A 14,556-nucleotide genomic window follows, 5' to 3' on the forward strand; every position below is an offset into this window, starting at 1 on the left:
GGTGGGGAAGCTCTCACAATTCCCGGCCCCTTCCCTCCTGGAAAACGGGATGGGAGAGCGCGCGGGAGGGGCGGCCCGGCGGGAAACGGCCGCTCCTTCCCTGAGGTAACCGCCCGTGTGCGGCGGGCTGGGAGGAGACGGGCCGGGGGCTCCGCGCGGGCTGCACGGAGCTCACCCGCGCTCCCAACCCGCCTCCCCGCCTCCCCGCCTCCCCGCCCCGGAACGCGGCTGCCGCAGCGTCCCCGCCTCGCCGGCGGTGCCGGATGAGGCCGCCCTTCTCCTTCCGGGGCGCTCGCTATGGTCGCCGGGTTGGGGCGGAGGCAAGATGGCAGCGGGGTGGCTGTGCCGGCGGCTGTGCCAGGTGAGGCGGGAGGGGGGATGAGTGTGCCCGGTTCTCCTTCATCTTTTCCTTCAGCGCCGGAGGGGAAGAAGGGAGCTGGAGCAGCCGCGGCGTTGAGAGCCTCGGTGGGCTCCGCCGGGCAGGGGAGGTGCGGTGGCTTCCCTTTGGCTGTGGGAGGGTTGGGGATGTGGTTCTTCCCCTCACTGTCGGTCCTCAGAAGGCTGTTCTGCAGGCTGGTTTTGCGGCAGTCGCTGTAAGGGAGGGTGAATTAGAGGTAACTTGGAAGACATAGAGTCCTAGAACAGTTTGGGTTCAACGCTCATCTGGTCCAAGCCTCTTAAATGCTGGATGCAGATCAGAACCTCTATTGTATTGACTGTGATTTATATGTGTAACACACGCACAGAAACGGGCGAAGCCCATCCGTTTCTAAAGTTTCAACTCTTAAAAGCTATAATGTAAAAGACCAAAAAAGGAAAACTTCTTAGGCTACCAGTGTTTTCTGCTGGTTTTGTTTGCTGAAGAGTGATGGCTTTCTTTCCAGGTGAGAAAAGTTTACCCTGGGGATTTCCTGTTCATGTTCTGAAGCCCTAACCTCTTTTCATGTGTATATGTGCTGTGTTCTGGGCTTGCTTGCCGTTCAGGCATGTGGATACTCCAGAATCTGACACCCAAACAAAATGAAGGCTGTTTTGCATTAGGAGAGGAGTAATTTTGTTCTGTGCGAGGCCTTGTTTCACGCGGGAGATGGAGTTCTGGAAGTGTTGCAGTCCGAGTGTCTTCTTTACCTACTACGATGGCCATTAGCAAGAGCGTGTCAAGTATGTTTAAACCCTTAAGGAGAGACCTCAGAGCAGCTCCAGTGCCTAAAGGGGCTACAGGAAACCCGGAGAGGGGCTTTGGACAAGGGCCTGCAGGGAAGGCCAAGGGGAATGGCTTTAACCTGCCCAAGGGGAGACTGAGATGAGCTCTTAGGCAGAAGCTCTTCCCTGTGAGGGTGCCCAGAGAAGCTGAGGCTGCCCCATCCCTGGCAGTGCTCAAGGCCAGGTTGGACACAGGGGCTTGGACCAAGCTGCTCTAGTGGAAGGGGTCCCTGCCCGTGGCAGGGGGCTGGAACTGGATGAGCTTTAAGGTCCCTTCCAACCCAAACCAGTCTGGGATTCTATGAAAATATACTTTATTGCCTGCTGAATGCCATCTTTGCTACCTGGGGTACTCATCGTGTCATTTTGTCAAAATTGCACCGAGCACCTCTAATCTAGTTTACAAAACCTTTTTATTTGGTGCCTATGTGCATAACTAGTAGCAAAAGGAGACGACACGGGGGTGCACACTCGTGAAATGTTGTAAAGGCTGTGGAGCTTAGGATGTGGGACAGAACATCGTTACGCTTTGTTTTATTCATGATCATGTGATAAAGACTGTAATTTTTGTATCCAAAGCCACATAATACAATATGATACGAGCGTACATACCTTTGCGTGCAAGTAATAAATCCATGTCACAAGGTAAAGCAGTTAGAAGTAAAATAATACATAGGAGAGACTGTACACACACACACACACAAGAGGGATACTGCTTTTAGTTACAATTCCAACCAGTAGTCTTATATCTGTCATGTGGGGTCAGGTTCTGTGCCATGTCCTTGATTCACAGTTGCCCTACAATGAATACAGTCTTTTATGCTCATGGGCCTGTCTGCTCCCTAAAGTGATGTCAGCTGATGATGTTAGTGTACTTCTTATTGGTGTTGAACGAAAGGGAGGCAGTGTTCTCACTTCAGAGATAGAGAATGGAGGTGCAGAGAACACGATGATTTTATCAGATTTATTTTTTTTAGTTTTAGGTATTAAGGCTCAAGTAGTTCCGAACGTGAACTTTGAAGCATTTGGAACGGTCATGAAGTATAGTGGCAGATGTTCTGTACTCCTGAAGTTGCTTATTGTGTCATGCACTTAAGAATGTAACACCAGCACTTGCCTGTGAGCATCTGGATCTGGAAGGCTTGCCTGAGGGGAGACGTTGAGCTGTGCTCTCCAGACAAGAGGCTGCTTTGTAAATGGGACACTCTTCCTGCTGTCATCTTCCTTATTGGGTGCAGAATTTGTGGGATAAATAGCGAACGAGGCACAGTGATTTCAGAAAACACTTCCATTAACTGCTGATCTATAATTAATATATAATGCATACTGGAGAAGATATGGGACCTAATAGCATCATGTAGTTACTCATATCCATGAGCTACTAAATTGAGTTTACCTGGAAAAGTGTCAATTTTGGCTGCTTTCTGATGTTTTGATCATACAGCCACCTACATAACTAATGTGTGGGATATGTGTCTGCTCTCTTTAAGCTGTGACTCTGGCACCTGTTAAATAAGAGTAGCAAGGGGCTGGATAAGTAGCTAATTTTGCTTCAGCATTCTGCTGCAGCCCCGAGTTTCTCTTAAGCAAGAGAGAGTTCTGGTTCCCCCACCTTTTTTTTTCTTCCCCTTAAGTAGTCTGTAACTTTGCCAAATTGAGAATTAGTGCAAGGGAGCTGGAAGCCACATAATGTTCAGAAGGGAGCCATTATTTTAGTATGAAAGGCAGTAATGTTACGTCTTGATTAACAGTTGTATTCCCCTTTTAACACAGAAAAAATCATGTTATCTTTTAAATATGGCTCATTTACTTGTTAGAAGGTTTTAAATGTTTTCTTCAAAAGAACAAGTTTTCAAACCACAAGGAACTTTCTGTTGCACTGTGCCCTTAATGTGTTCCCTTTTTTTTAGGTGCTGTTGTATACTAAAATACATTTCTATACTTCTGTTTTCTGGCATTTTCTGATAAAGCAAACTTTCTAGTTTGGCAGATCAGTGCCTAGGAATGTGTTATGCTCTGGTGTGCAAAAAAGTAATCTTTAATAAACCTGTGTTAACCAGCTCATTTACAGCTGGGGAAAAAAAACCAAACATAATCTATTTCTTTTATACAGGGATCAGCTTTTCCTGTCAGTTATGCAAGCAGAATTATGCAAAAGCAGTGTTTTCTTCTGTAAGTATAAAAGGCCCTCCTTTCTGCTTCTCATCCACAATCCCGAAAAATACTCGTCTTTAACAACTTACTTTCTGCTTTCCCATTACCACGTTTGTAGAAACTCCAGCTTGGGAGCACGACTGGCTGGATCCCATGTTGATACACAGGAGCCTAAGACTAATCCTTTGGTAAGTGTTTTATAGAAGGGTATTTTGTATGTTGTCTTAGTAATAAAGAGGGCGGACAGAGAAGCTTCCTTTATTGCAGCTTTTTAAAGTTCTGACTTAATGATGTCAAATTTGCCACGAAGAAAGAAATTTAGATTATTGGTATTTGAGATTTCCCCTCCCTTGCCCAGCAAGATTCTGTAGTCCACAGTTGCCTCTTAGTCACTGTTCTTGTTTTCTGTGCAGCTGTAACTCTGTGAAATACAACCATCTTTTTGGCCACACTCAGTTCAATGCCTGCAGTATCTTAGACTAAGGCCTCTGTCTCTGGCTTGGAAGCTGGGAGCCCAGGGCTGAGGAGGTGGGAAGTTCATGAAGGCATGAGCTGGTTATCTTGCTTTTAGAATCGGAATGCCTTGACTTTGAGGAGGACGTCAGAAGCACACGCTCAGTCTGTATGACATATGCAAGCTAGCCACAGTGTAAAGGCAGTACTAGATCTAAAGTACAGACCCAGCCTTCCTGCTGTGTCTGGTACGTGCTGGATTTACTGTGCTAAACTGTGTAAACTGGGAGTAAACTTGTGGGACGGTCTGTGCTTCCTGCACACATGAAGGTTTTTCAGGTGATCAGTAGCCCAGGCCATCAGAAGTTGAAAGTCAAAAGAACTGTAACTTACAAACTGACTTAGTAAAGTGAGACTTCTGGTTACTGTTGGTAATGTTCTAGTTACTGTCCATATCCAAGTGAAGTCTGAGAGTTTGAGGTATGCTCACGCTGCTGTTTAAAATACAAATGTTACTGCTCCAGAGTTGCTTTAACACCGACTTTCATTCTTGCCCTTGCTAATGTTGTCCTCCTTATCTGGCATTCACTTCCTTTGTCTGATCAAAAAATCTAATCTAAATGTTCAGAGGGTGGGTAGCTCTTCACGCTTCTGTTTTGCCTGGTAAGAGTGAGAACTGTCCATCAAGGTATTACTGCCAGCTTTTCGCAGATAAACTAAAATAAGCAGCTAGCAGTGGGGGCTTTTTCTTCTTTTACAAATGGGGCACCCAGGCTAAGAAAATGTGTGGGGCACGTGTCAGCTAAGGAGAGCGTGGAGTAGTAACTTGTGTCCTTTCTTTCAAAATGCAGGTATCTATTTCAGATGAGCCAGAAATACTGTACAAGAGATTATCCCTTCTAGTTAAAGGCCACGATAGAGCTGTGTTGGACAGCTATGAATATTTTGCAGTGCTTGCAGCTAAAGAACTTGGCATCTCTATTGAAAAAGTGTAAGTAACTGATCTGTAGAGAGATGTGGTGTCAGATGCTTCTTATGTCACTCCTGTAATTCAGGTTCTGTGCTTTTTTCAGAAGAAACAACTGTAATCTGACATATTTTCTCAGATTATAAATCTTGCACTTCTTGGATGGCAGCACAGTGATGGGAAAGCGGCAGCAGTTCTACACTCTGCACTGCAGTACTAGAAGTGCATTTTAACTACGTGAAGGGTGTTGACAGTACTCTTAAGTATATTTGGCAGTGCTTTAGCTTCCCCGAACTAATGCTGGTTAATACCAGAGGATTAGCCATACCCATGTGGGTTAATTATAAACTTACCAGTGTCTAATACTTCCTTATAGATCTTCTAAGTAAGAACAAGGATTTCAGCGTAATTGTTCAAATAATTTGTATTACTTTATATAAAGTATAAAATTATATAAAATGACATTTTGTGCTTTGCTCAGATATAACCCTCCAAAGAAGATAGAACGACTGACACTCTTAAAATCTGTACATATTTACAAGAAGCACAGAGTTCAGTATGAAATGAGAACACATTACCTGTGTTTGGAGGTAAGAAAGATGGAAAAGAGCAAAAAAAAAAACAAAAGCACATTCTAGGAACACAATTCAAACACGTTAACAGATGTTAGTTCAGGAGTGAACACAAACCTCCTGGTTACTTGGGTTGGGGAGGAGAGTGCAAGGAATAGCATAGAAGAGCTGACCTAGGTATAGCCAATGTAACACAAGTTATTCTGAATGTACAGCCAACATAATTTTTTGGTTAAAAGGCTGATTTTGGCATCTTAACAGCTGAAGGAATGATTAAAAAAAAAGGTAGAATGGAGGGTTATCAATATGTTTTATGTTCTTGCTGTCCAAGAATAAGCGGGATGAGAGCAAGATGCAGCTAAGTCATTGCCATTACTAGTCACCAAGGGTTCTCTTCTTTATGAGTTTGTCTGTTGTTTTTGAAAATGCATGGCTTTGCCATATGCCAGTGTTGTGTGGTAAACTAGAACTGCACGGGGGATATACAAGAAAGGAAGTGTGTGCAAACCACCAGCTCAATGGCTGATGACACAGACTTGTGTATGGTTTAGAATGCAGCTGTGGTCGACTTTCTTAGAAGAAAGGTTTACTGCCTGTATTTTGTGGTTACTGGGTTTCTTACTGTAACAGTGCTTAGCAGAATGGGACTTGAAGTCCCCAGACGTTCATGCAGTACAAATGGCTGCCCACAGACCATAAGCACTGGCTTTGCTATCCAGGAGAAACTGGAAAATCAGTAATTCAATGGAATTCTGGAGTTCCAGGATTTGTAATAAGCGTGAGCTTTGAGAGTATACAGAAGCCAGTAATTTTTGCGTAACCTGTAATTAATTTTATCTGATGTGTGCAGTGTTATGATCCACCCCTTCCATCACAATTAGTGCATTGTGGAGTGAAATAGCTACTTCCTACTTGTGTGAGAGTTTTGAACAGCTCAACCGCCTGTGTTCAGTGTTACGGCAGCTGCCATCCTGTAAGATGTTTGGTCCCATAGCAAGAGCTAGAGAGGCTTGGGCAAACCTTGTTTGTATTCTGTTTGTAATATTAATAATAGTAGCTCATTAAGAGAGCATTACTTCTGTTTCAGTTAAAATACATAACGGGCAGTACTGCTGCAGTTTACTTGGAGTATGTGCAACGAAACTTACCCGAAGGGGTGGCCATGGAAGTAAAAAAGGTAAGTTTCCACATCACATTATTAACTGTTATGAAACTACGTCCAGATGCAAGTACCAATAATTACCAAAGTCGTTAGCATCAGCAGAGGAAACGTGTTTAGCTTGGAAGGAACGTTTTCCAAACTATTGGAACAGTAGAGAGGCTGCATTGCTTGGAAACGTCACTAGGTGGCATTTCTAATCTGGTGCCTGTCTCAAACCAGGCTAAATGAAGCAAAGTAGTTAGGTATTAATCAGTTGGTATAATATATGATTATTTTGCTTCCCTTTTAGACTAAGATAGAGAAAGTACCTGAACACATTAAGGAACCAGTTTGGGATACAGCACCTCAAGTAGAAGAAACTCGAGTCAAGTCATGAACTTACCAGGTACTTGGCTCCATTGCTGCTGAAATTAGTCGCTTCTATCAACTTAATTTACTGAGATGGTCTAGTGTTAAATAAAAATTCTTTTATAAAGTAGTTAATAAACTCCTGTTCCATCAAGTTACTCTTGATCACAACTCTAGTACCTGTAGACTGAGCAGCTGTAAAGTGAAGAAGTTTGACTGTGCTCTGTGATCAAGAACTATGGTCATCTGTCGTATGTTTGTAGAAAGTGAAAATTTGTTTTTATTTGTTATATATATATATGTATATATAGCTAAAAATCAGAATCTCCTTTTAATGGTAAATGGCTTCTGAATTCTGAAGTACTTGCAGAATCCACTTCATGTTTGTGCAGTGGTTAGTGTTGTGGATGCCAGATGTTTTTTACTATAGCTCCTTTGAAGTAACTGAATCTCAGGTGTACATACAGCATGTAGATATGTACATGCATATTACTTGTAGTAAGTCAAACCCCACAATCTTGGAGGACGCTGAGGCATCCTGAGACTTTTCTAGGCTCCTACTGTTCCAATAGTCTCATTTCCAGTCTTAGTAACTGCTTCTTAACAGAAGAACACAGTGATCACAGTATAAATGTGAGACTTCCACAGGCTTGCGTCGCTAACTGAAATTAACTGCTTGTAGAACCGCATTGCAAAGCAAATGGTTACCAGGAGTGACTGTGAGTAGGACGAAGGGTGCACTGTTTTAGTTCACTACAAGGAAAGTTGTGGCCTTTTTCTCAGCTGGCTGGGTTGGTTATTGTGTAAACGTAGCCTAGCTGGACACTACTTGTGCTTAGAGGGGAAAAACAGTACAAACAGCAAATGAGCCAACTGCTTTGAAGGTTAGTTCACCATGAATCAAAGGAGATAATACTAGGTGCAAAGCCGTCATCTGTTGTGCCTTCAGACCGCATTAAGCACTTCTACCTTTACTAGGTTAGAAGGAAGGACACAGCTGCAGGAATCTGCTCCAGTATTAAGGGAGTGCTCGGATCTGACTGCTATTAAAATAATTTACAGAAGGAATAGCCAACTGGGTCACAGGACAAGCCAACTAGAGAGGCTGGATCGTTCTTCCCGAGCACTCAAAGCTCTATGCAGTCACAAAAGCAAAGAAGTCCAGTGTTGTTATCAGACAGAAATGGACATTCTTAATGGGAAACAGCTGGAAGACAAGAAACCAGGCTTGTGCTTGAAGATTATCTGCATTTTCTAGCTGTAGAGAGACCCAAAGCTGTTCCAGAAGAAATACTTCATGACAGTCAACAGTCAATGTTGCTGGTATCACTCGTGATAGAGAGGAAGCTGATAGAGCATACAGCTTCGTTGTATGTTGGGAAAAGCCAGTGTGCTTTCAGAGCGATCTCTGGACCTTAACTCTGTTTTCAGAGCTGTAGCTAACTGCCATCACAGGGCATCTCCACCCTGAGAAAGCAGAATGCCCTGTGCAGCATCTGGTGTTACAGACCCGTGTTGACTAACAGCGCCATCTACTAACCCCACTAGGCCGCACTTCTCATCCATACGTTTCCCTGTATGAAACTTCCTCCCTTTTAAGACTGTGATCCTTCCCTGCTTCCTCTATCTTCCCCTTCACATTTAGGTGTTTCCTAAAGCATAGCAACATCTTTGTCTTTATCTCTACTTATGCATTTGCATAACACTGTAACCGTGCAATACACTCTGATCATCTTTTGCTGTCCACTAATGTGGCTTCTGACTTTCACAGTATGGTTATGATCCTCATTTACAAAACTTTGGATAAACTATTTTCATTCTTCTTTTCCCATTCTTTTAACTCAGTTCTGCAGTTTTGCTTTCTGCCACCTCAGGAAGTACCAACAGCAACACTCCAATCATTGCATTAGGTCTTGTCTCAAGTCATCTTTCTACCTACTGAGCTGACCGTATCATCTCATTTTCAATCAGAAAATTTTCAGTTGATTTTTAGAGGATGCTAATAAAAATGCCATGCTTCGTACCACTTATAAACATCAGTATCTGAACATGCTGCCTTGTGTTCTTGTAAGTGAGACGTCCAAAGCTTAAATGATTCCTGTCTGAACGCCAGCTGTTGTATTTATCCAGCAAAATTGCCAGAATTTCATGCCCTGAAGTAAAGGCAGCATATCCCACAGAGGATGTTCTGTGTATCCCAGCAAAGCATTCCTGCCTTCCTAGAACTCCAGTTTGAATCTGAAAGAGTCAAACCACTCTCAGTGTCAAAAGTCACATAAAGATGTGAGCACTTTCCCCTTAATGAGAGAGGGAGAGGATTTCAGTCATGGAACTGCACTAAATCCTGGGGATCAGTTCCATCACTTTTTTATGAAGGAAAGATGGATGAGAAGACTTGATGGCATGCAGTAGCAAAGCCTTGACTTTCAGTATCCGGTAGTCTGCAGTCCCACCCTATAATCAGGACACAGATTCTGAATAGTGCTGCTCTTGCCCCAGCTCATACTTCATCAGTCCTATCTAGCAAACAACTTTAACCTAAGACAGTCGTTCCAAAGAGATTTTAAAAGGCTTGGTTAAGCCAATGCTCTGTCTTTCTAGATGAAGTTTTCCTATATATGAACTCAGGCAACAATAAACCTTCAACCTCATTACCTTTCTTTCCTTGCCCCCAGTTCAAGTCTCCCTGTAATCTGCGTGTGGCATTCAAGGGTAGACACCTGTAGTCTGAAATCAGATCACACTCCTGCCCCTGTGCACATAGCTGTATTCTGTTCTAGCCTGCTGGTGTACTGTCACTGAGCACTTAAGAACATCTTTAATAGAAAAAACCTGAAAATGCTCAAGAACATGGACAGACCGATGAGCAAGTATTTTATGCCATATTCTCTTTTTTAAAGGGTAAGGCAGATAACTGAAACTATTTGCATTAACAGAAAGAAAATGGTCTTTTCTGAGTGGAGTTACTCACAGTCAGAAGACTGCTTTATAACCATCCTCCAGCTTGTAAGGGTAGGTGTCTAGCACTATCTGCTAGTATGAGAAAATGCTTTCCCAAGGGTCATAGCAAATAGATGCCATGTAAAGTTGTTACAAAAACCCACACAGTGGTAGCAAATACTAAGAAAAGTATCTTGAAAGCAGCTGCCGGATCCAACGGTGAAACTTCTTCATTCCATCAGTGGTTAGACTGTCTCAATCTGAATAGGAGCTCTGCTAAATATTGGCACTGAAACTGGCAAGTTTTTGAGTACATTCAGTCTTTAAAACCCTTGGGCACTGCCAGCAAGCTGGAGGTGGATTTCCTTCCACAAATACTTTGTGACTAACTGCTGCCAGCCTACTTCAGATGTCCAAAAATATACAGACCAGGATATTATGTAAACAAGATATAACAGCTGTTTATAAAACATTCAGGTCTGTAGAATGGTATAAAACTAAATCCAGAGCATTCACTGATCTTTCTTTTCTTTGAGCCATTGCAAAATTGTCAGGAAGGCTCTGCTTGGAGCCAGTTGTGGCAAAATCCTATTACTTGTGGATTAAAGATATTTTTAAACCAGTTTAAATTGCCCCGCATTTCCAAGACACCCAGTGTTCATTTGCATACGACCATAGCTTTCAGTGCAAAACCAATTAGTGAACAGTAACTTCTGTATCATGTACTATGGTATTTAAGGATGTAGTATGAAATTACTCTCAGCATTTCATCTAAGTGCTCTAGAGCATGTTTCCCTTTCTTACGCACGCCAAGGGTTACCAGTCGTGCTTGCAATGTTACCTCAGGTTTGGTTTCTATAGTTAATCTTAATCATACCACTACAACTTGATTGCCTGTTAGCTTTAATCATAGAATCACAGAATAGTTGGGGTCGGAAAGGGCCTTAAGGTCATCCAGTTTCAACCCCCTGCCATAAGCAGGGATGCCTCACACCAGACCATGTCACATAAGGCTCTGTCCAACCTGGCCTTGAACACTGCCAGGGATGGGGCAGCCACAGCTTCTCTGGGCACCCTGTGCCAGCGCCTCAGCACCCTCACAGGGAAGAGCTTCTGCCTTAGATCTAACCTGAACTTTCCCTGTTTCAGTTTGAACCCATCACCCCCTGTCCTTTCACTACAGCCCCTGAGAAAGATTCCCTCTCCAGCATCCCTGTAGGCCCCCTTCAGACGCTGGAAGGCTGCTATGAGGTCTCCACTTAATGTGACTATACAGCAAGCTTCTCTCTCTAGAAGCCTTTCCTGCCAGTCTGCATTTCATGTGCCAGGAAATTAACTGCTGTATTTTATTCCATGGAAGATACAGCCAGTCCAAGGGAATGTAATAGAAAGCTGTAGTTAAGTGCTTCAAGTCTGTTCTTGTCTTAGATCAAACTGCACTAAAACAGGCAGAGTCTAATATCTATCCCTTCAAATTAGAAAGTTGCGTTTCTGACAGTAATTTATACGCCAACCATGACAAATCCCTAAGGCACTCCAAGGAGCTCCTGTGACAGAATATCAGGGCACCAGGGAATTGATGTACCACTGTGTGCCCATGTATATTCAGTGCCTCAACTGACCCAGTTTCTGTAAGATACAGGAATGGGATATTTCATTTACAGTAGGAATATGGAAAACCCTTTTAATTCAAGCAGTTTATTAGTCCAGGTCAGTGCACAGAGCACGTTTCTATAACATTTTTCTACATGCTTTTGTTTGCGAAGCATTATGGGATTTGGGGTTTCGCATCTCTCTGAAAAAGAAGTTGCTGTCTCAGTTCAATCTGAAACTCCTCCCAAAGAAAAGACCTTTCTTTGGAAACACTGCTGCATTAAAAGAAGCATCGTAGACAAACAGTGCATGTTTTCTTCTTCCTACTTCAATAAAATACCACTTTAGAGTATCAAAAAGCACATCTGCTGATGCAAGGGCTTTCATACATCAGCACATTATTATCACTCATCTTTCATTCCCTTCTGCCGTCTAAATACTAACTCTTTGCTTCGGTATTAGAATCATAGAATCATGGAACAGTTAGGGTTGGAAAGGACCTTAAAGCTCATCCAGTTCCAACCCCCTGCCATGGGCCAGGACACCTTCAACTAGAGCAGCTTGCTCCAAGGCCCTGTGTCCAACCTGGCCTTGAGCACTGCCAGGGATGGGGCAGCCACAGCTTCTCTGGGCACCCTGTGCTGGTGCCTCAGCACCCTCACAGGGAAGAACTTCCAGTTCAAAATAAGAGAGTTTTCTGTGTTAGTTACTGAAAATATTTATAGGGCTTTTCCCCATAACCATTGGAGTACAAAGGTTTCACCTTTTGCTCAGAGAAGGTTAAAATATCTACTTTGTGGAGACACAGTGCCATCATAACCAACACCAACTCCAAACATGTACAGCAACTTCAAATACCTAGAACTGATTAGAGCTGCTTTAGCCTGTGGTGGTCGTGCTGCTAAGAAATTACAGTAGAAGGTTTAGTTTGCCATCAAAAATCAAATGCTGTGGTGAATCTTTAAGAACAAAACTATCTTTCTGCATTATCCAAGAGGGGACGTGCAAAAATAAACCCATAGATTAGTTCAGTAACTACTTGGAAGAAAAATGAATGCTAGTATTTGAAACAGGATCAATTCTAAACTGACAAATTCTTCTCTAATGTTAGCACCCACCCAGAAGCAGAGGAAGTCAGATGTGTCTTCTCTTTTCTCTAGCATCTCATTCAAATATAGACATTCACTTGGAAACACTTGATAGCCTGTCCCAGTGCAGGGTACCCAGGCTTGGAGAACCTGGCCTTACATGCTCTCTCCAATGCATTTTCAGGAAACCAGGCATGGATGTACTGCAGAACTAGTTTGGAATGCTGAAAAGAACATACCCGTTTTTTGTGGGTGGCCACAGGAGGCTTAGGGCTGTGTCTTCATTCCCTTCTTTCACCTTCAGTTTCCTATTTCTGGCACACAAGCTGGAAGGCACATGTCCACCAAGCTGGCAGGTAACATGTAGCTGTTGTATTATAAATGCTTCCACGTAAATGTTTGTGGGGTTGGGAGTTTTTAAACTAATGTTGCTATAGGCAGCACAGGGATTCAGCCAGCTTATGTGATTCATGTATCTTGGATCTTTCTAAAACATTCCCCCAAAAAACATTTTGAGAGACATTGCATTTAAGATGGTGTCTTCCCCATATTCTGTGTTTTTTCAGTGTGTAAGCTTGGTAGTTCTTTAAAGAATACTAAGTTAATGGTATGAATACATTATAGTAACCACAGTGTAAGGAATTACAGGTTCAGTAAACATACCAGCCATTTTATTGCCAAAAGAATTGCAGCTTGATTTTCAACACCATCACTTGAAATACAGCATACACTGGCAAAAAGAAAAACAAAAGCAGTGGCAAAGCAGTTTCTAAACTTAGTTTCCATCAGCAAAATAAGAATATTAGGCTAGATCTGGCTGGTTGAGAACAGATGTTTAATACAAAACCACCCAGCAGTTCTGCTCTTAGCTAAATTAAGACTAAGCAAACAAGAAACTTGCATAGAGAAGTAAAAAATACTTGCCTGAATAACTTTTTCTTGACCATTAATTCCAGAAAGGGAGGGAAGAAGGAGTTTTAAAATTCTTGTCACCTTAAATACAGCCATGCTCTGCTCTTCCATAGGTCAGCATAGCCCCTTCAGTTGGCTTCCAAGGGTGATTGTGTTACCCTGGTGAGGAGAATAGAGTCATTCTTTCACCAAGAAAGTCATGCCCCATCCTCACAGTTCCAGAGCCGGGCTAGTTCTAGAAGTGCTCGTGGTCTTGTGCAGAGGACCAGTTATGATACGTTAAGTACCCTGTGAGCAAGTGGAAGGGTTTGGGTTATTTTTGTGATAAATTTCATTTTATTTTTCAAGTCAGCAGCTGCCAAACCCTGTGTTTGGTCATGGCTCTGCTTTTTTATTTTCACTGGTATTTATTTTCTTGTTATCCTCCACATCTATGCAAACAGCACAGCAAGGCAACGTCAAAGTAGTTATCTTTGTGTAGTGCCAGCTGTTACCTGGAGTGATGTCTAGAAAGAGGCAACAGAGAAGGTGAAGCAAGGGTAGGCTGAGGAGAAGGAGGGAATTAACTCCTCTCTCACCCTTCCCATTGCTTCAAGCCAGTATCTTGAGTTACGCATCTTTCTTTTACTACATGCCACAAAACAGGGTAAATACATCAATTAAATGTAGTACATAAATTTAACTTTATAACCTATATGCTACAGTCCATGGTGTAACTTACACTGCCCAAGTAACTTACAGCAAAACAATTTAAAGTTTAGCTCTCCATTGTGCATGTGGAGAAGGAAAGAGGGTGAGCAATACATTTATTGCATTATTCCGGTACATTTATTATCTAACTAAAAACAGAAACAAAAATGGAAGTCTGGCATCTCACAAGGGAAAAGGCAGAAGTAGAACAGGAGGGATGAAGAAAGCATAAAATTGCTGCTGCACTGCTACCTGAAATAAGACAGAAGCACGACGGCAGCAAGCTAGCAGTGAGGAGTCGCTTACCTTCAGGTTAGTGGAGAAGGAAGCAGCTTTTATAACCCATGTGTGTCTGGAACGTCACACAGATACAAGTGCTGACGGTACACAGGTGGCAGCAGCACACTGCTGCTGACAGGGTTTAGTCGGGGCTGCTGACAGAATTAGGGCAGCAGAACAGATCACAAGTAATTC

The 14,556-nt window shown here is 42.8% G+C and overlaps 1 protein-coding gene across 5 annotated transcripts; it reads left to right on the top strand.

The window, feature by feature from the left end:
- Nucleotides 1–215: 215 nt before the first annotated feature.
- MRPS10 (mitochondrial ribosomal protein S10) lies at nucleotides 216–14,074 on the top strand. 5 transcript variants are annotated; one of them, XM_061478811.1, is made up of 8 exons: nucleotides 216–361; nucleotides 3,317–3,375; nucleotides 3,476–3,545; nucleotides 4,662–4,801; nucleotides 5,259–5,367; nucleotides 6,437–6,526; nucleotides 6,801–6,896; nucleotides 13,506–14,074. In XM_061478811.1, the coding sequence occupies exons 1-7, from the start codon at nucleotides 326–328 to the stop codon at nucleotides 6,885–6,887; spliced, it is 591 nt and encodes a 196-aa protein (XP_061334795.1). In that variant the 5' UTR covers nucleotides 216–325; the 3' UTR covers nucleotides 6,888–6,896; nucleotides 13,506–14,074. The 5 variants fall into 5 exon arrangements, with proteins under 5 accessions (XP_061334795.1, XP_061334796.1, XP_061334792.1 ...); XM_061478812.1 differs by lacking the exon at nucleotides 13,506–14,074 and adding an exon at nucleotides 12,665–13,455; XM_061478808.1 differs by lacking the exon at nucleotides 13,506–14,074 and adding an exon at nucleotides 8,734–8,910.
- Nucleotides 14,075–14,556: the final 482 nt, after the last annotated feature.

The sequence above is a fragment of the Pezoporus flaviventris genome, unplaced genomic scaffold, assembly GCF_033815535.1.
Source record: "Pezoporus flaviventris isolate CSIRO_AGI_PZ_B2104156 unplaced genomic scaffold, CSIRO_AGI_Pfla_v1 ptg000132l, whole genome shotgun sequence".
In the NCBI taxonomy this organism is placed as follows: Eukaryota; Metazoa; Chordata; class Aves; order Psittaciformes; family Psittacidae; genus Pezoporus; species Pezoporus flaviventris.

Excerpts from the sequence above, each read along its gene's own strand:
- MRPS10 (XM_061478811.1), top strand. The coding sequence starts at position 326 with ATGGCAGCGGGGTGGCTGTGCCGGCGGCTGTGCCAG. Across the intron at positions 4,802-5,258 it reads GGCATCTCTATTGAAAAAGT|ATATAACCCTCCAAAGAAGA; the intron begins GTAAGTAACTGA and ends TGCTTTGCTCAG. Across the intron at positions 5,368-6,436 it reads CACATTACCTGTGTTTGGAG|TTAAAATACATAACGGGCAG; the intron begins GTAAGAAAGATG and ends CTTCTGTTTCAG.